Below are 18,065 nucleotides of genomic sequence, written 5' to 3'. Positions count from 1 at the left end.
TCCTCCACTGCCTTCCCGGGCCACAGCAGAGAGCTGGCCTGGAAGAGGGGCAACCGGGACAGAATCCGGCGCCCCGACCGGGACTAGAACCCGGGGTGCCAGCGCCGCAGGCGGATAATTAGCCTAGTGAGCCGCGGCGCCGGCCAAATGCCAGGTTTTTAAACTCTGGTCAAAAAGAAATAGAAGTAAAACATTTTTTCCTAATTTAGTGAAAAATTGATTCTCAAGTTCTGTCACTGTCGTTAGTACTAAATCATTTGAAACATTTTCATTAAATCCAAGGATGAGAAAATGCGCATTTGTGACTGCTCAGTATTTAGTAATAGTCTTGAAATAGTGCAATTTATTAAGAAAATTAAACTCACTGTATAAAAATTGGATAACAGAAGAATCACCGTCAGTACAATTAGTTGGATACAAGAGCAAGAGTTTAAAATAATAGAAATAGAAACACATCATTATTTGTAGATAATATAATCAGCTAAAATTTTCAAAACCTATTAAAAACATTATATGGCCAGGCATAAAATAAAAATATGAAAAATTATCGCCGCTACAGTTTTTTGTTTGTTTGTTTTTTGACAGGCAGAGTGGACAGTGAGAGAGAGAGAGACAGAGAGAAAGGTCTTCCTTTGCCGTTGGTTCACCCTCCAATGGCTGCCGCGGCCGGCACACCGCGCTGATCCGGTGGCAGGAGCCAGGAGCCAGGTGCTTTTCCTTGTCTCCCATGGGGTGCAGGGCCCAAGCACTTGGGCCATCCTCCACTGCACTCCCGGGCCACAGCAGAGAGCTGGCCTGGAAGAGGGGCAACCGGGACAGAATCCGGCGCCCCGACCGGGACTAGAACCCGGGGTGCCGGCGCCGCTAGGCAGAGGATTAGCCTAGTGAGCCGCGGCGCCAGCCGCCGCTACAGTTTTATGCTGGCAGAAACCGTTTAATCATGAGTAACGTTTCTTAAATATTCCTTACCCACCAGGCACCATACAGGTAAACTAACTGGAGAAACTGGCAAGAAATGTAGACATGTGCAGGCAATGGCAGAGCCGTCTAAGGAGTGTAAGAGCAGACAGAGCCTGGTCCCAGGTCTCCGTGTGGCACAGGAGTCTGGTGCTGTGGGTCCCGTGTGGAAGCTGCTGGCTTACGCACCAGCTGCCGAGCCCCCTGCTGATGCAATGGGGGGGGGGGGGCAGCAGGCGATGGCTCAAGTGCTTGGCTCCCTGCCACCACTGGGAAACCCAGGTTGGGTTCCAGCCTCCTGGCTTCAGCCTGACACAGTCCTGGCTGCTGTGGGCAGCGGAGGGGTGAACCAGCAAATAGAGCACCTCTCCGTCTCCCTGCCTTTCAAATAAAATGAAAATTTTTAGAGACTCCATATTCCTGAAGTGATTAATAAAGCCAATGCAGTAACAACAAATTTCCCAAAACATTTTTTTAGGTAAATTGACAAAACAATGCTAGAGTTTATCTTCAAAATCAGTGTTCAAGGAAAACCCTGTGATGCGAGTCCAGGAGACAGAGAGCATTAGAATCTCCCCACCGGGAGGCCTGAATACACCTGCGTCAACAGAGCTGTTGCCCCACTTCCGGTCCAGCTCCCTGCTGACGTGCCTGGGAGAGCAGCGGAGGACGGCCCAAGTGCCTCAGCCGTTGCGGCCATCTGGGGAGTGAACCAGGGCATGGAAGATCTCCCCCCTCTCTCCCCTCCCCCCTCCCCCCTCTCTCCCCTCCCCCCTCTCTCCCCTCCCCTCCTCTCTCCTCTCCTCTCTCTCCCCTCTCCCCTCCACTCTCCCCTCTCTCCCCTCCTCTCTCCCCTCCTCTCTCCCCTCTCCTCTCTCTGCTCTTTCCTCTCTCTCCTCTCTCCCCTCTCTCCCTTCTCCCCTCTCTCCTGTCTCCCTCCCCCCTGCTCTGTAACTCTGCCTTTCAAATAAATAAATAAGCACAGTATATAATAAGGCTGATTTTTAATCAGTGAAGGGGATTCTTAAAGTATTGGGACAGTTGGTGTGCTACTCTGAAAATATTAAAATCTGTGTCTTACTCCCAACCAACATGACCTAGATCCTGGTTTCTTACTGGACTGTGTGGAGTAGCCATGTAGCCTGCCGTCAGGGCACCCCTGTCCCACCTTGGAGCACCTGGACTTCCTGCGCTTCAGCTCTCGACCCCAGCTTCGCTAGCGCGGACCCTGGGAGGCCGTCACAGTGGCTCAGGTCGCCGCGTTCTCCCTCGTGGGAGATCTGGATTGAGTTTCTGCTCCTTCCCAGCTCCTGGCTTTGGCTCTGGTCCAGCCTGAGCCATTGTGGGTATTTGGGGAGTGAATCACCGAATTGGAACTCGCTCTCATTCTGCCTCCCTCTCTCCTACCCTCCCTCCTTTCCTCTGCCTTCACATAAATGGCTTAAGAATTAAATTGTAATGTAAAACAATGAAACCACAAAATTTAGGGGCAAAATGGATTTTTTGAAAATTTATTTATTTGAAAGGCAGAGTTACAGAGAGAGAGGTCTTCCATCCGCTGGTTCATCCCCCAGGGGGCCACAACGGCCAGAGCTGAGCCTATCTGAAGCCAGGAGCTTCTGGTCTCCCATGTGGGTGCAGGGGCCCAAGGACTTGGGCCATCTTCTACTGCTTTCCCAGGCCACAGCAGAGAGCTGGACAGGAAGTGGAGCAGCCAGGTCTCGAACCAGCACCCATATGGGATGCCTGTGTCGAAGGCGACGGCTCTACCCACTACACCACGGCACCACCCCCAATGATTTACTCATTGGAAACCAGCGTTGTTTGCAATGAAAAGTAGGTTTCACGTGGTTTCCAGCACAGAGCCAGGGCCGAGCCTGCACACCCTCTCCTTGTCAAGGGGGGGGAGATGCTCACAGCACTGCATCAGCCCAGAGCTGGCACTGCCCATTCCTGGTGGGAAGAGGCCCTCACTGTGCAGTCCGCCTGACTGCCCACAGCTCTGGGGGGCCACTGTGGGTCCCCCGGTGCGGCCTCACCCTGGCAGGTGCACTGACCTGAGCCAACGCCGGCCTCTGTGGGCAGCTCGCCTCCGTTCCCCGCCCCCCAGGGCAGCAGTGAGTACATAAGGGGCCTTGGGCAGCGGTCAGGGCACAGGTGTGCCTGTCCCGCCTCCCCTCCATTCCCCGCCCCCCACCCCGGGCAGAAGGGGTGCAGAAAGGGGCCTGGGGCAGCCGTCAGGACGCAGCTGTGCCTGTCCCACCTCCCCTCCATTCCCCGCCCCCCAGAGTGCCTTGTCCCGCCTCCCCTCCTTTCCCCGCCCCCCACCCTCCCGGCAGCAGTGGGTGCAGAAGGGGGCCTTGGGCAGCGGTCAGGGCGCAGGTGTGCTGTCCCGCCTCCCCTCCATTCCCCGCCCCCGACCCCGGGCAGAAGGGGTGCAGAAGGGGGCCTTGGGCAGCGGTCAGGGCGCAGGTGTGCTGTCCCGCCTCCCCTCCATTCCCCGCCCCCCCCCCCGGGCAGAAGGGGTGCAGAAGGGGGCCTTGGGCAGCGGTCAGGGTGCAGGTGTGCTGTCCCGCCTCCCCTCCGTTCCCCACACCCCCCACCCCCCCGGGCAGCAGTGGGTGCAGAAGGGGGCCTTGGGCAGCGGTCAGGGCACAGGTGTGCTGTCCCGCCTCCCCTCCGTTCCCCGCCCCCCACCCCCCCCCCGGCAGCAGTGGGTGCAGAAGGGGGCCTGGGGCGGCGGTCAGGACGCGGCTGTGCCTGTCCCGCCCGCCCGCAGGCCTTCGAGGACATCTACCTGGAGGAGCGCAAGGCCATCAAGGCCCTGCTGGAGTACGCCGACAAGATGTTCACCTACGTCTTCGTGCTGGAGATGGTGCTCAAGTGGGTGGCCTACGGCTTCAAGAAGTACTTCACCAGCGCCTGGTGCTGGCTGGACTTCCTCATCGTGGCCGTGAGTGCGGGGGCGGGGGCAGGGGACCGGGCCTTGCGTCAGAACCCCAGTTACAGGGGAGGGCTGGACCCTTCTGGGGGAAGGCAGCCCGGGAGCGGGAGCGGGGGCCAGGGCAGGAGGGTGCGCTGTGTCCGCCTGGCCCACCGGGCAGGCCGCAGTTCAGGGACAGAGAGAGGCTGCCCTCCAGCAGGGCTGGGCTGGGCTGGACCCCGCGGTGGCCGTGAGTGCTGGGCTGGGCTGGACCCCGCGGTGGCCGTGAGTGCTGGGAGGCCGGGCGGGAACTCCTTGTCTTCTGAGCACTCGGTTGGCAGCCCCTAGCCCAGTCACCAGGCCCCGGACACCGCTGCGTGCCGAGCAGGATGAACGCAGGGCCTGATGGGTCCTAAGCACAGCCCAGTGGGGGAGTAGCTGGGGGTCAGGGAGTAGCTGGGGGCTGCGGAGTAGCTGGGGTTGGGGAATAGCCGGGGGTTGGGGAGTAGATGGGAGTAGATGGGGGTCAGGGAGTAGCTGGGGGTAGGAGAGTAGCTGGTATCAGAGAGTAGCTGGTGTCAGGGAGTAGCTGGGGGTGGGAGAGTGCAGGTCGGGGAGTAGCTGGGGGTCTGGGAAGACGAGGCTCACGGAGGGCAGGTGGATTAACAGCAGGACTCAGACTGCAAGGGTGAAGTGTTTGCCAGCACCCCCTGAGCTGGACACGAGGCCCCGTGCACCTGCAGGGGCTCTTCTTCCTGGAGAAAACTCCGAGGCCGGGGGCCAGGCCTTGGCCACCAGCACTGACCGGGAGGCCAAGCCATGGGTGGCTGGGACAGGGGAGGCTCCTCAGGTTGGAGAGGATGTGTGGAGACACAGACCCAGGTCCTTGGACCTCCAGTCTGGGGCCTCTGTCCGTCACCCCCAGTGACCAAGGGGATGCCAGTGCTGGGGCAAGAGGGGCCAGGTGGACAGAGGGAGGGCGGAGCCCCAGGTGCCCTGGGCAGCCCGGCCTGGCCCGGCCCTGGGAGGGAGGAGCCCCAGGTGCCCTGGGCAGCCTGGCCAGGCCCAGCCCTGGGAGGGAGGGCTTATGGGAGGGCCTGGGACCCTGGTGGCTCAGCTGGTCCTGCAGCTTCGCAGGATGGTGGCCTGCAGCAGGGAGCCCACCCCCAAGCCCCTGCACCTGCCAGTGGGGTGCTCCCAGTGGTAGCCATCAGCCTGGCACGCTGGAGGGACTCCAAGGAGGCCAGAGTGGCCGGGGCACAGGGGTGGGCAGGGAGGCGGCCAGCTAGTGCCCGGTGAGGTGGGCGGCGCCTTTGAGAGCACTTGGGCTCCCACGCAGAGTGACTCGGGCAGGGACCGGGAGGTCTGGGGCAGAGCACTGTGAGCTGACCCGGGTCCTCGGTGGGCCGCGGTGCCGGGGAGGCCGGGCGGGGTGGCACAGGTGGCAGCAGGAAGAGGAGTCGGGAGCCCCGGCGCCTCACCAGGGGCGACCTGACCGCAGCCTGGCCTGGGCGGCGGCCATTGGCGCGGTGAGTAAGCGCTGGGGTGTCTGCTGTGTTCTGATGGCAGAGCCAACAGGAAATCCTGACGGGTGAGACGTGGGCGGGAGACGGAGAGGAGGCTGGTGGCGGGCAGCTGGTCGGAGCGGCTGGGGCGGGCTTCAGAAAGGACAGGCCTGCGGGACCGGGGAGAGGCCGCCTGTCCCTCCAGCCGTGGGGACCCCGGCCTGGCCTCCTCGGGGCTGAGTGTGGGCAGCACAGATGCCAATCCCAGGGTCTCCCTGCTCCCGGTCCTCTGCCAGCCCCTCCTCCGGGTGCTCCCTGGGCAGTGGCGCTGGCCACGGCAGGGCGGGTCAGGGTGCTCCCAGCCAGGGGCAGCGGGAGGGGACGGATGCGCGCAGGGCTTTCAGAGGATAAAGTGTCACGGGGCAGTGCCCTGGCGGGGACAGAGGCTCAGGCTCCGGGCTTCCCTTCTCTGAAGATGTTGGTCTGTGACAGGTGCGGCTCTGGGGACATGCCCCCCCGCCGCCGCGCCCCCACTGCTCCCTGTGCTCAGCCCGGGCTGCTTCCCCAGGGAGGGCGGGACAGCCCCGGAACGTGACTTGGAGGACGACGGCTGATGGGGACCAGGAGCCCCAGCCTCCCTGTCCCCGCTCTGCCAGGGCAGCAGGGCGGCTCTGGGCCGCAGTACTCGCGCCTCTGGGATGGGGCGAGGACCCCACGTCCCAGGAGTGGTGGGGCTGGCACAGAGCGCACCCCAGGCTCTCGGGAGAGGCTCACACCAGCTTCCTGGGCCCCGGGAAGTCTGGCCCAGGGCAGGGCAGGGCAGGCCTGCTCCTGCACCCCCCGTGCCAGCCTCCCCACCTCCGCTGTGCCCCCACCCCCCAGGTCTCGCTCGTCAGCCTGGTGGCCAACACACTGGGCTTCTCCGAGATGGGCCCCATCAAGTCACTTCGAACCCTGCGCGCACTCCGACCCCTGAGGGCCCTGTCCCGATTTGAGGGCATGAGGGTAAGAGGGGAGTGGGAGGTGGGCACACCGAGGGACCCCCACCCCCAGACTCAGCTTGCTCACTGAGGGGCCTCCACTGGTGTGGTCCAGCACCTCCAGGGAGGCACGACTGGGCTGGGAGGTCCCCAGGGCGTAGAGCCCCCCCAGGCTGTCGCCTACAGCCCTGAGGGACGGCACTGGGCAAAGGGGAGGGTGAGACGCCCGGCCCCCAGCCCCACCCTGGCGGCCCCGGGGCCCTGCTTCTGCTGCGTGTTCCACTGTGTGTGGCCAAGTGCGTCCCCTGCCTTGGGCAGGCGCACGCTTCTTCCCCCGTGTGCGGGAGAGAGCAGGCAGCCAGCCGAGGCCCGGCCGTTTCCTGTGGTTGGCAGGACGGAGCGCTCAGGTGCGGGCTGCACAGCGCTGCACTGCTCTCAGCGTAGACCCCATGCGTGTCCCAAGTCAGCACACAGCACCAGGGAAAGTGAGCCCGTGAGGCCAGGACACTCATCACAGACAAACAGCGTGTGTGTGTGTTTGTGTCTGCTGCGCTGTGTACACAGCGAGGCGCACACCTCGGGAGACACCACCTGGTGTCGCGCCCACAGAGCAGGCACCAGCACCCAGCTCCCCATCCGGCCGGCCGGCGGCTTGAGCCTTGTCCACACTGCAGTGTCGCCGAGACACAAACCGTCCACCAGTGAACACCACCTCTCGGGTCAGGGCCTCTTTGGGAGCAGGGAGACCCCAGGGGCCAGGAAGGCCTGGGCTGTGGCCCCCTCGCCCCATGGGGAGCCCAGGGCCCTTGACAGCTGGGTTTCCTGCGCTACTCCCGGGTTCTGTGTGCCTCGTGGGGAGCAGCACCCCCAGCCAGCCACACCACACAGCCCACCGCTTCCCCTCCAGTCTCCGCGGCAAGCATATGCCTGGCCCTCCAAGGCGGGCACCCCAGAACATCTTCCGGGGAGGCCTCTCCTGGGTGTGGTGGGCTTAGAGGAAAAGCCAGAGGCCGGCATCCCAGGGCCTGAGAGCCCCCTCCCTGGGGAGCAGGCGGCACAGGGGCACCCACGTCCCCTGTCTGGCTCCGGAGCGCTGGAGAGCCCTCAGCGCACCTGCTGGGCACTGAGCGGGGACACCCATCCGTCCCGGAAGCAGCAACCCCAGGGTCAACCAGAAGCCTCGCTCAGAAGGGAAGAGCCGCCAGGCTGAGGCCCGAGGTTTGGAGACGTCTCCACGGGCCCTTCGCCCTCGGGCAGCTCCAGAGCCGGCTATTCGGATCTGGAAGGGCACAGGGCAGGCAGGGCGAGGCCACGAGGGGATCCCAGTTCCGGTGTGCTCGGGAGCTGTGCACTCCTGGCTTCTCCTGCGACCGCAGGATCCGAGCCCCCGCCCCACAGCCCCCGCAGCCAGGGAATTCCGTCAAAAGGGGCCTGCGCCGTGGGCGCCCGCGGGAGCTGAGCCCCCTCTCTGTCCCCTCGAGGTGGTGGTCAATGCCCTGGTGGGCGCCATCCCGTCCATCATGAACGTCCTCCTCGTCTGCCTCATCTTCTGGCTCATCTTCAGCATCATGGGCGTGAACCTGTTCGCCGGCAAGTTCGGCAGGTGCATCAACCAGACGGAGGGGGACGTGCCTCTCAACCACACCGTGGTGAACAACAAGAGCGAGTGCGAGTCCTTCAACGTGACCGGCGAGCTGTACTGGACCAAGGTGAAGGTCAACTTCGACAACGTGGGGGCCGGCTACCTGGCCCTTCTGCAGGTGGTGAGTGCTGGAGAGAGGGACTCCTTCCTCCCATGCGCCTTCCCCGGGGGTGGGCAGGAGGGGGCAGTGGGGCCACGTGGGTCTGCCCGGGCTCCTGGGACGATGCCCAGGATCTCAGTCCCAGAGCAGACGCCGCATTGCCCAGGATGCACGCCCGGGCACCAGAACCCTGGCAGGTGGTCCGGCAGTGGCACAGGGACTGCCGACAAGACTGTGCTGGCCTCCATCTTTGATGTGCAAGACCGGTAGTGTTGGCAGAGTTCAAACACACGGTCCCCCCAGGCTTGGCGGGCCTGGTGGTGTCAGTGTTACAGCATGAACCACGACGTGACCCACGGTTAGCCTGCACCCCAGAGAGGCGCCCAGCCAGCACGCACGCAGATGCGAGGTGCTTGTCCCCCACCCCACGCTTGGGCCCCAGGGCGACGGGCGCTCAGCAGAGCCTCACCTGGAGACCCCCTGCGCATCCACTCACGCCCCCGCCTCCCCCACAGAGACGCCCTAGCGGGCAGTGGAGCTAACGCCCGATGCAGCTGAGCTCCGCCCCCTTTCCAGACAGAGCCACGGGCCCTGGAAGGCCTCGGGAACATCCACCCATCCCGGGGCCGGCCCTCTGCCGTTTCCAAGTGGTCCCGGGGCTGTCTGTGCAGGCGGGGGCCGCTGGCCCCGGCGCTGCGTGGCGCTCCTGTGGGAGCCTCGGCCTCCACTCAGAACTCAGAGAGCCTGTGCTGGGAGGGAGGCTCAGCCCGCGGCTGGGTGTTGACTCCCCGGGCGGGCGGGCGCTCTCTCCCCTGAGCCCGTCTCTTGGGCTCTTTCTGCCTCTCCGCACAGCCTGGACGGGGCAGACAGAGCGACCAGGGCCCTGCCTTAGGTCAGCCTCCTTTCTACTCCGTGGGAGTTGTGCGCTACAGAGCCGCCATCTGTGCAGCCTGCAGACATCTTGTGAAACTAACCAGTTCACTTCCCGGAACTGAGACCTGATGGTGACGACAGAGGCGCTGCTACCCAGAGCGAGCTCGCCGCTCGGTGCTGTTACCATCCGTGCCTGGGGCACCTGTGTCGGCCGTGTCTGCCTTCCCGTCCCTGCACTGTGCTGGGGGAGGCTTCACCCCGGAGAAACGGGCCCACACAGCGACCAGGGATTTGGGGAGCAGAGCACCCCAGTCCCCGCCGTCTGTCCCTGGCACCCGCTGCGAGGGCCCTGAGTTGTAGTGGGCTCTGGGATGCAGACCCGGAGGCCCCGTCAGACTCCGCTCGGTCGAGAGCTTGCTCCCCACGGCACGGCCGCCCTGGAGGGCCGGCCAGCTGCTTCCCCACCACCCCAGCCCTCCACAGGGCACTTTGCCCACTGCCGAGGGGGGGCGTGGGGTGGGGTGGGCTCTCTCCTGGCCCTCTGTGCAGCTCGGAGACAGAGGCCGTGAGTCTGAGCGCCGTCTTCTCTTCCCAGGCGACGTTCAAGGGCTGGATGGACATCATGTACGCGGCTGTGGACTCCCGGGGGGTAAGTGTCCCCGGGGAGCAGGCCTGCACCGGAAGCCCAGCCCAGCAGGGGCACGCGGAGGCTCTGCCTGTGTGAAGTGGCCAGGCCTGGCCCTGGGGCAAGGCCGCGTGGTCTCCCGCACGTCCAAGGTTGCAAATTCAGCTCCGTGTGGCTCCACCAGGAGGGTGCGTGGAAGCAAGAGAACCTTCCTGTCGCCCCTGCACCCCACCCATCACCCTGACAGACCTGGGAGGAGCCCCAGTGGTGCAGGGACTGAAGCCAGACAGCCTCATGCCCCCCACCCCCCGCCCCGGTCCAGCCCTGGCACGCACACACACACACACACACACACACATGTATGCACGTACACACACGCACACATGCACACACACGCACACATGCACGCACACACACACGCACACACACGCACACACACACACATATGCACACACACTCCCTCTGGGCAGGCCTCGGGAGTGGGTGCCCCGCCAGCCGTCGCCAGCCCCGGCCGTCTGACCGCCCCTGCTCCCCCCCACAGTACGAAGAGCAGCCCCAGTGGGAGAACAACCTCTACATGTACATCTACTTCGTCATCTTCATCATCTTCGGGTCTTTCTTCACCCTGAACCTCTTCATCGGCGTCATCATCGACAACTTCAACCAGCAGAAGAAGAAGATACGTGGAGCACGGGCCCTCCCCCCCGCCCGGGCTGGGCGTGGCCGGGCCGCCCCTCGGCTCTGGGCCTCGGCTCCCCTCCCTGCGGCGCGCGCAGGCTTCTTCCTGGGGGAGGGGAGGGCGCCCCCTCCTCGTCTATCAGAGCGAAGCCGGGGGAGGCCGGGCGCTCCCTCGTGTGGGGAGGGGGTCGTGGGTGGGGCCCGTGCAGAGGCCAAGGTCCCACCCTGTCCATCAGAGGGGCTGTGCCTGGATGCAAGCAGACCTAGTTAGTGGGCGGAGAGGACCCAGCACTGGCCGAGATGGGCAAGGGGAGGGCGAACAGGCGGGCTCTGATGTGCACATCACAAACCCAGGGAGACCTCAGGGCGGGCGGGGCGGAGACCCTGCCAAGGCAGGTGTGGGGGCGGGGCGGAGACCCTGCCAAGGCAGGTGTGGGGAGGGGCAGAGACCCTGCCAAGGCAGGTGTGGGGGAGGGGCGGAGACCCTGCCAAGGCAGGTGTGGGGGCGGGGCGGAGACCCTGCCAAGGCAGGTGTGGGGGAGGGGATGGAGACCCTGCCAAGGCAGGTGTGGGGAGGGGCGGAGACCCTGCCAAGGCAGGTGTGGGGGCGGGGCGGAGACCCTGCTAAGGAAGGTGTGGGGGCGGGGCGGAGACCCGCAGGTGTGGGGGCGGGGCGGAGACCCGCAGGTGTGGGGGAGGGGCAGAGACCCGCAGGTGTGGGGGAGGACTTCTGGCTGAGCACAGGGACCCGCCTGCTCGACCCGGAGAGGGAGCGTGGAGGCGGGTGGCTCCGGGACCCCGGACCCCCAGGATGAGGCTGTGCCTGTCCCTCTGCACCTAGGGGGCCAGGACATCTTCATGACGGAGGAGCAGAAGAAGTACTACAACGCCATGAAGAAGCTGGGCTCCAAGAAGCCCCAGAAGCCCATCCCGCGGCCCCTGGTGAGGCGGGCGCCAGGTGGGGCGGAGGGAAGCCCTGGAGGCGCCTCACAGCCCTGCAGCCCCATCAAGGGTGCGCCTGGAGGCGTGGCACGGAGGGTTCAGCCCTGCAGGCGGGACGGCAGGCGGCCTCGGAGCCAGCCCCCTCCTGCCCTTCCTGGGTCGCCAGGGGAGGCAACAGCAGGGCGGCCCCTGGTCTGGCACCGTCCATGTGGTCAGGGGGGAGCTGCCGGGCCCCTGCTGGGCTGAACGCCCCCCCCCAGCCCAATCCACCCGTTCTTGAAAAACACGCGTGTGTGTGCGTGCGTGTGCACGTGTGTCGTCTGTTTCTTCTCTCTCCCCAAAACGATTTGGGCTGGATGACAGCTGAAGACGACGCGCACAGTGTAGTTAGTGGAATAAATGACATCGATTCTGTAAATAGGGTAGAGAAAGCACATTACTTTGGGGGCAGCCGGGGGAGAAAAGTCCAGATTTGACCGGAAGCCTTCAGACCTGGCAGCCGGAAGCAAAGCACAGCACAGCAGGGCAGGGCAGCCCATCCCGGAGACCCTGGGAGGAGGCCCAGAGGGCGGCGGGGGCGGGGCCTCCCTGGGGCCACCCGTCCGAGCGCCCTGTGAGCCCGCCCCAGACGGTGTCCCTGTCCCTGCAGAACAAGTACCAGGGCTTCATGTTTGACATCGTGACCAAGCAGGCCTTCGACGTCACCATCATGTTTCTCATCTGCTTGAACATGGTCACCATGATGGTGGAGACGGACGACCAGAGCCCCGAGAAGGTCAGCGTCCTGACCAAGATCAACCTGCTCTTCGTGGCCATCTTCACGGGCGAGTGCATCATCAAGATGGCCGCGCTCCGCCACTACTACTTCACCAACAGCTGGAACATCTTCGACTTCGTGGTCGTCATCCTGTCCATCGTGGGTGGGTGCGCAGGCCGGCGCGTGGGCTGCCGCGGGGCAGGCCTCACCCCAAGCTGGGTGTCTGCAGTGCCAAGCGCTTGTTCCTCCTCCTCCGCACCCCTCCTCCCTCCCTCTCCCCCTCTCCCTCTCCACCTATCTCCCTCCCTCCTTCTCCCTCCCTCTCTCCCTCTCCCCTCCGTCTCCCTCCCTCTCTCTCCCTCCTTCTCCCTCCCTCCCTCTCCCCCTCTCCCTTTTTCCCTCCCTCTCACTTCCCCTCTCCCTCTCACTTCCCCTCTCCCTCCCTCTCCCTCCCTCTCCCCCTCTCCCTCCCTCTCCCCTTCTCCCACACTCTCTTCTCCCTCTCTCTCCCCCTCTCCCTTTTTCCCTCCCTCTCACTTCCCCTCTCCCTCTCACTTCCCCTCTCCCTCCCTCTCCCCCTCTCCCTCCCTCTACCCTTCTCCCACCCTCTCTTCTCCCTCTCTCTCCCCCTCTCCCTTTTTCCCTCCCTCTCACTTCCCCTCTCCCTCCCTCTCCCTCCCTCTCCCCATCTCCCTCTCCCTCCCTCTCCCCATCTCCTTCTCCCTCCTTCTCTCTCCCCCTCTCCCTTTTTCCCTCCCTCTCACTTCCCTTCTCTCTTCCCCCCTCCCTCTCCCCCTCTCCCTTTCCCTCTCCTTCTTTCTCCCTCCCTCCCCCCCACACACACTGGGGGCCACATGTGTGTGCTGACCTCCAGAGAGCACGCGGCTCAGGTCCCCGTCCTGGCCGCATCCCGGGGCCCCTGGGGCTCAGCTCTGGCTGCTCGGGAGGCTGGAGGCTGAAGTGGGGTAGGAAAGGGCGTGAGTGCTGTGGCGGCCTCCTGCCCTCCCGCAGGAACACCCGCGCTCCTGGTTGAGCAGGGGCAGGCTGAGCTGAGTCCCGGGGAGTGAGTGGCAGCAAGCCACTGGGCTACACTGCGGTACTTGGAACATTCTAGAATCTCACCACCAGGGCATGTGGCAGGCTCCTTCAGGGCCCCTGGTGATGTCAGTGTCGCAGGAGGCACAGTGGAGAGAGGACCCTTACCCACGTGTCTCAGCCTCAGCGCTGCCTTACGGAACAGCTCACTGAGAGAGCGTGACTTCCACAGGAAGGTCAGCGCTGCACTCTGGTCTTCAGTGTGTGCAGAGCCGGGCGGCTGTCACCTGTGTGGTCTGCACCTCCCAGACTCCGCCCACTTAGTAGTCACTCCGCCTTTCCCTGGCAACCATGCATCCAAAGTTTTGAGTCCTGCCAGACTTGTCCTAGCTTGTCCGAGCGGCTCCACGGTGTTCCGGGTGGGGCTGCCAACACCTGCTGGTGTCCTTATCAGAGCTCTCCTAAGGAGCTGGAAACACCTGCCCCGGAGGCGGGGGGGGGGGGGGGGGGGGGCCTGCACTGCCCCGGGGACTGATGGTGTGCCGGATGCTAGTCCCTTATCAATACGGCTTGCATGTATTTTCTCCTGGTCTTGGCGTTGGTTTGGTTTAGTTTGGCTTCGATGTCCTGGTTGTATCTCTCAAAGCACAAAGTCTTCCATTTTGGTGAAGAAGTTTGTAGTTCTCCTCTGGTGCCTTGTGCCCAGGGCCCAGGCTTTGACTTCAGCCCCACGGGTGCCTTGGGCACAGGGATGGGGCTGAGGTGGCAGATGGGGGGAGGCCCCGGGCGGTGGGGAGGGGAACTGGAGAGAAGCTTTAGGGAGTGCAGGTGCGGGCAGCAGGAGCGGTGGCCTGGAGGGACAGGCGTGGATGCCCGGGGACGCGGGCACTTGGGCCACCCTGGCGAGGCCGGCTGGGAGCCGGGGTGTCTGGGTCGGGCCCCAGCTGTCCACTGGGTGGACGTCCCCTGAGCTTCGTCATTTGGAGACCAGGGCATCCCTGACTGGCAGTAAGCACTGGACACCGCCAACCCGTGGGGGCTCCGCGGGGCCCTGGGCCATGGCAGGCAAGCTCATTTCACTCTTCCTCCCGCAAGCTTTAGAGAGCGAGGGGTCCCCGCCACTGGTTTGCTTTGCAAATACTCACAACGGCCCAGGAGCTGGAGGTCAGAAACTCGGTCAGGTCTCCCCAGCCTCGCGAGCCATCACCACTGCTTCCCAGGTTTCTACACCAGCAGGAAGCTGGAGTCAGAATAGAGGCCCGGGTTGAGCCCAGCACCTAGGCCAAACGCCTGCCCCTCCCCCGGGTACCTCCGTGCCCCTTCAAGCCCCTGCCCCGGGTTGCTGGGGACTCGGGAGTGGGGGACCCTGATTCTCGGGCCCGGCCTCCTTCCGCTCGCCGTGTACACAGATCTGGGCTCGGCAGAACACTGCGACGGGCTGGGGTCACCTCGAGGCTGCCGGTCCCGGTGCCCTGGCAGAGTGGCAGCTCCGAGGCAGGAGCTGTGGTCCGAGCTGGGCTTCCCCAGGTGCCAGGCGAGTCCCCTGTGGCGTGGATGCGGCTGTGTGCTGGGAAGGAGCCAGGGGTGGCTTCCACAGCGCGGGGGAGGGTCCTCACAGACAGAGCCCGCGACGCGGGTCCCGGGCCCCCGGGGGTGGCGGGGCCGTGGGAGGCCGGCGGCCGCAGGCTGTGCTGTCCCCGCAGGCACCGTGCTCTCGGACATCATCCAGAAGTACTTCTTCTCCCCGACGCTCTTCCGCGTCATCCGCCTGGCCCGAATCGGCCGCGTCCTCCGGCTCATCCGCGGGGCCAAGGGCATTCGCACGCTGCTGTTCGCCCTCATGATGTCGCTGCCCGCCCTCTTCAACATCGGGCTGCTGCTCTTCCTGGTCATGTTCATCTACGCCATCTTCGGCATGGCCAACTTCGCCTACGTCAAGTGGGAGGCCGGCATCGACGACATGTTCAACTTCCAGACCTTCGCCAACAGCATGCTGTGCCTCTTCCAGATCACCACGTCGGCCGGCTGGGACGGCCTGCTCAGCCCCATCCTCAACACGGGGCCGCCCTACTGCGACCCCAGCCTGCCCACCGGCAGCGGCTCCCGGGGCAACTGCGGCAGCCCCGCCGTGGGCATCCTCTTCTTCACCACCTACATCATCATCTCCTTCCTCATCGTGGTCAACATGTACATCGCCATCATCCTGGAGAACTTCAGCGTGGCCACGGAGGAGAGCACGGAGCCGCTGAGCGAGGACGACTTCGACATGTTCTACGAGATCTGGGAGAAGTTCGACCCCGAGGCCACGCAGTTCATCGAGTACTCGGCCCTGCCGGCCTTCGCGGACGCCCTGTCGGAGCCGCTGCGCATCGCCAAGCCCAACCAGCTGAGCCTCATCAGCATGGACCTGCCCATGGTGAGCGGGGACCGCATCCACTGCATGGACATCCTGTTCGCCTTCACCAAGCGGGTGCTGGGGGAGTCGGGCGAGATGGACGCCCTCAAGATCCAGATGGAGGAGAAGTTCATGGCGGCCAACCCGTCCAAGATCTCCTACGAGCCCATCACCACCACGCTGCGCCGCAAGCACGAGGAGGTGTCGGCCACGGTCATCCAGCGGGCCTTCCGCAGGTACCTGCTGCAGCGCTCCCTGAAGCACGCCTCCTTCCTGTTCCGGCAGCGGGCGGGCAGCGGCGGCCTCTCGGAGGAGGACGCGCCCGAGCGCGAGGGCCTGCTGGCCCGCACGATGAGCGAGCACTTCGCCCGGAGCCCCGGCCCGCCCTGCAGCTCCTCCGTCTCCTCCACGTCCTTCCCGCCGTCCTACGACAGCGTCACCAGGGCCACCAGCGATAACCTCCCGGTGCGGGCGTCCGACTGCAGCCGCAGCGAGGAGCTCGCCGACTTCCCCCCGTCTCCGGACAGGGACCGCGAGTCCATCGTGTGAGCCTGGCCCCCTGGCTGGCCAGGACGCGCCGACAGGCGGCCATGGCGGCGTGACAAGCCAGCACGCGCTGGGGGCCACCTGCTGGGGCCGTGGTTCTGGCCCTGTGGCTGCAGGTGGGCAGCTGGACCGGCGGGCGATGGGGACCCAGCCTGTCCCCCGGAGCCCCACCTGTTCCAGTGGCCTGGCCTGCCCAGGGAGGGCACCCAGGGGCTCCAAGAAGCAAACCCCATGCCAGCTGCTAAGAATGGAAAACAGACTATGTTGCGAATGGGCTTTCATAAATTTATTATATTTGATATTTTTTTACTTGAGCAAAGAACTAAGGTTCTTGGTTTTCTCCTGTGGGCGGCGGCGGCCTCTCAGCCCTAGGCTGAGGTGTCTTGGGGGCAGCCAGAACTCTGCTCTCAGAGTAGCGGGGTCGGCCCTGCAGGAGTGGACGCCTGGAGGCCGGGGCGCCCTTCCTGGCTTACAGGAGTATTACAGGCACGAGGGAGCCCGCAGCCTCCCCGGCAGGCCGAGCCGTGTGGGCCACGGCGGTCCATCCACCCTCCAAAGACGGGCCTCAGTTCCCTCTAATGACCACGTGGGGGCGGGGAGTCCTGCGGCCCCGCCCCCGGCCCCTCTCCCAGGCCCAGTGTGGGATGGGGCAGGGCTGAGCCCGGGCCTCTGACGGACAGAGCAGCGGCCCTGGCTCCCTGACACGGCCTGGCACAGCCCTGAGGTCGGCTGCTGCCTGTGCGGGCCTTCCGGGGGCGGGCGGGGGAGGGGCCAGCTCACCCCCCCAGGTCCGTGAGAGGCGTTTTCAGGGAAATCTCCCCAGGACCTGTTGCGCTGCTGCCAGTCCCACGTAGCACATGCAAATCCTTCAGGGTGGAGACCGCGTCCCCGGGGTGACAGGTCCCGCCTGCCTCGGGCGTCCACCTCGCGGCCACCTCGGGCTCACCGCCTGACCTACCTCGCCGAGCTGCCCGAGGCCTGGACGCTGGCGAGGCTCGGGGCAGTGCTGAGGGGCGGTGTCGGCCAGTCAAGTGTTACGTGCCCCCGCCCCCGCCATCGCCCCAGGCCCCTGCCCGCCCCCTGGACTCTAAGTCTCGGCCCGAGCCGGCCAGGCTTGGAGAGGGTGCCCGGCCCTGGTGCACGCGGGCTCAGGACGGCGGCTGCGGTTTCGTGTGCATGGACAGCCGGAACCTGTGTCAGACAGGTGCCCGGGGCCGGCTGCAGGGGTGTGGCCGAGGGCAGGGTCGAGCGAGACCCAACTCCTGGGCTTTTAGCGTGGGTCTCACTCCCGCCCGAACTGCAGTGACCAGCAGCAGTGGAACACGCGGGGGGGGGGGACACGTGCCAGCTGTTGTCTGAGGGAACCGTGTACTTGTCACCCGACTTTGTGTACCGTAAAATACATTATTTTTCAAACAAACCAATAAACGGCCGACGTGGCCTGGTGTGGGCTCTGCGCTGCTGAGGTCTGCCAAGGGTGGGGGCGGGGCTGGGACGACGCTGAGAACCGGAAGCACTTCCGTCAGAAGAGCCGGGAGCCCAGGCGGGTCAGGGGCGAGTCGGGTGTGGGCACAGCAGCCAGCCCCCAGACAGTGACCCGGCCGGCCCTGCCTCCAGGACTCCCGGTCGGGGCACTGAGGGGAGCTGGCCAGGTCTGCATCAGGCCAGGGAGGCGCAGTGGCCACCCAGGCGCGACGCCCGACTCCGCCTTCCTGGCCTTTGTGTCCACCGCACCACACTGTGGCCAGCCTCCCCCCGCAGGACCTCCCGTGGCCGGGTCCTCGTCTGTTCGGGGACAGCAGTGCCCCTGGGCGGCCTCGCCTGATGACCTCAGCAGGCTTTCACTTCTCCCTGCTTTGCCTTCCTCCCCCGCCCCCACACAGTTTTTATTTGTCGTAAAATAGAGGTAGCATACAACTTACCATTTTAGCCATTTCTTAACTTTTCATTTTCTTATGTGGAAGGTAGAGACAGACGGACCTCTTACCCACTGGTTCACTCCCCCAGAGTCCACAGAGGCCAGGCCAAAGTCAAGAGCCAGGGGTTAGGCCGGCGCCGCGGCTCACTAGGCTAATCCTCCGCCTAGCGGCGCCGGCACACCAGGTTC

The 18,065-nt window shown here is 64.8% G+C and overlaps 1 protein-coding gene across 8 annotated transcripts in view; it reads left to right on the top strand.

The window, feature by feature from the left end:
* SCN5A (sodium voltage-gated channel alpha subunit 5) overlaps positions 1-17,415 on the top strand; it is a 79,908-nt gene extending 62,493 nt beyond the window's left edge. For 6 of the 8 annotated variants that reach the window (XM_070073050.1, XM_070073051.1, XM_070073045.1 and 3 more), the window contains 8 exons: positions 3,737-3,910; positions 6,268-6,390; positions 7,847-8,128; positions 9,576-9,629; positions 10,147-10,284; positions 11,121-11,225; positions 11,875-12,145; positions 14,721-17,415. In XM_070073050.1, coding sequence (XP_069929151.1) covers positions 3,737-3,910; positions 6,268-6,390; positions 7,847-8,128; positions 9,576-9,629; positions 10,147-10,284; positions 11,121-11,225; positions 11,875-12,145; positions 14,721-15,961 — 2,388 coding nt within the window. In that variant the 3' untranslated portion in view covers positions 15,962-17,415. Of the gene's footprint in view, positions 1-3,736; positions 3,911-6,267; positions 6,391-7,846; positions 8,129-9,575; positions 9,630-10,146; positions 10,289-11,120; positions 11,226-11,874; positions 12,146-14,720 lie in introns of all 8 variants that reach the window. The other 2 variants (XM_070073049.1, XM_070073053.1) reach the window with 1 other exon arrangement.
* Positions 17,416-18,065: the final 650 nt, after the last annotated feature.

This window comes from Oryctolagus cuniculus, chromosome 4 (assembly GCF_964237555.1).
Source record: "Oryctolagus cuniculus chromosome 4, mOryCun1.1, whole genome shotgun sequence".
NCBI lineage: Eukaryota > Metazoa > Chordata > Mammalia > Lagomorpha > Leporidae > Oryctolagus > Oryctolagus cuniculus.
This window is presented reverse-complemented; position numbering and strand designations above follow the sequence as displayed.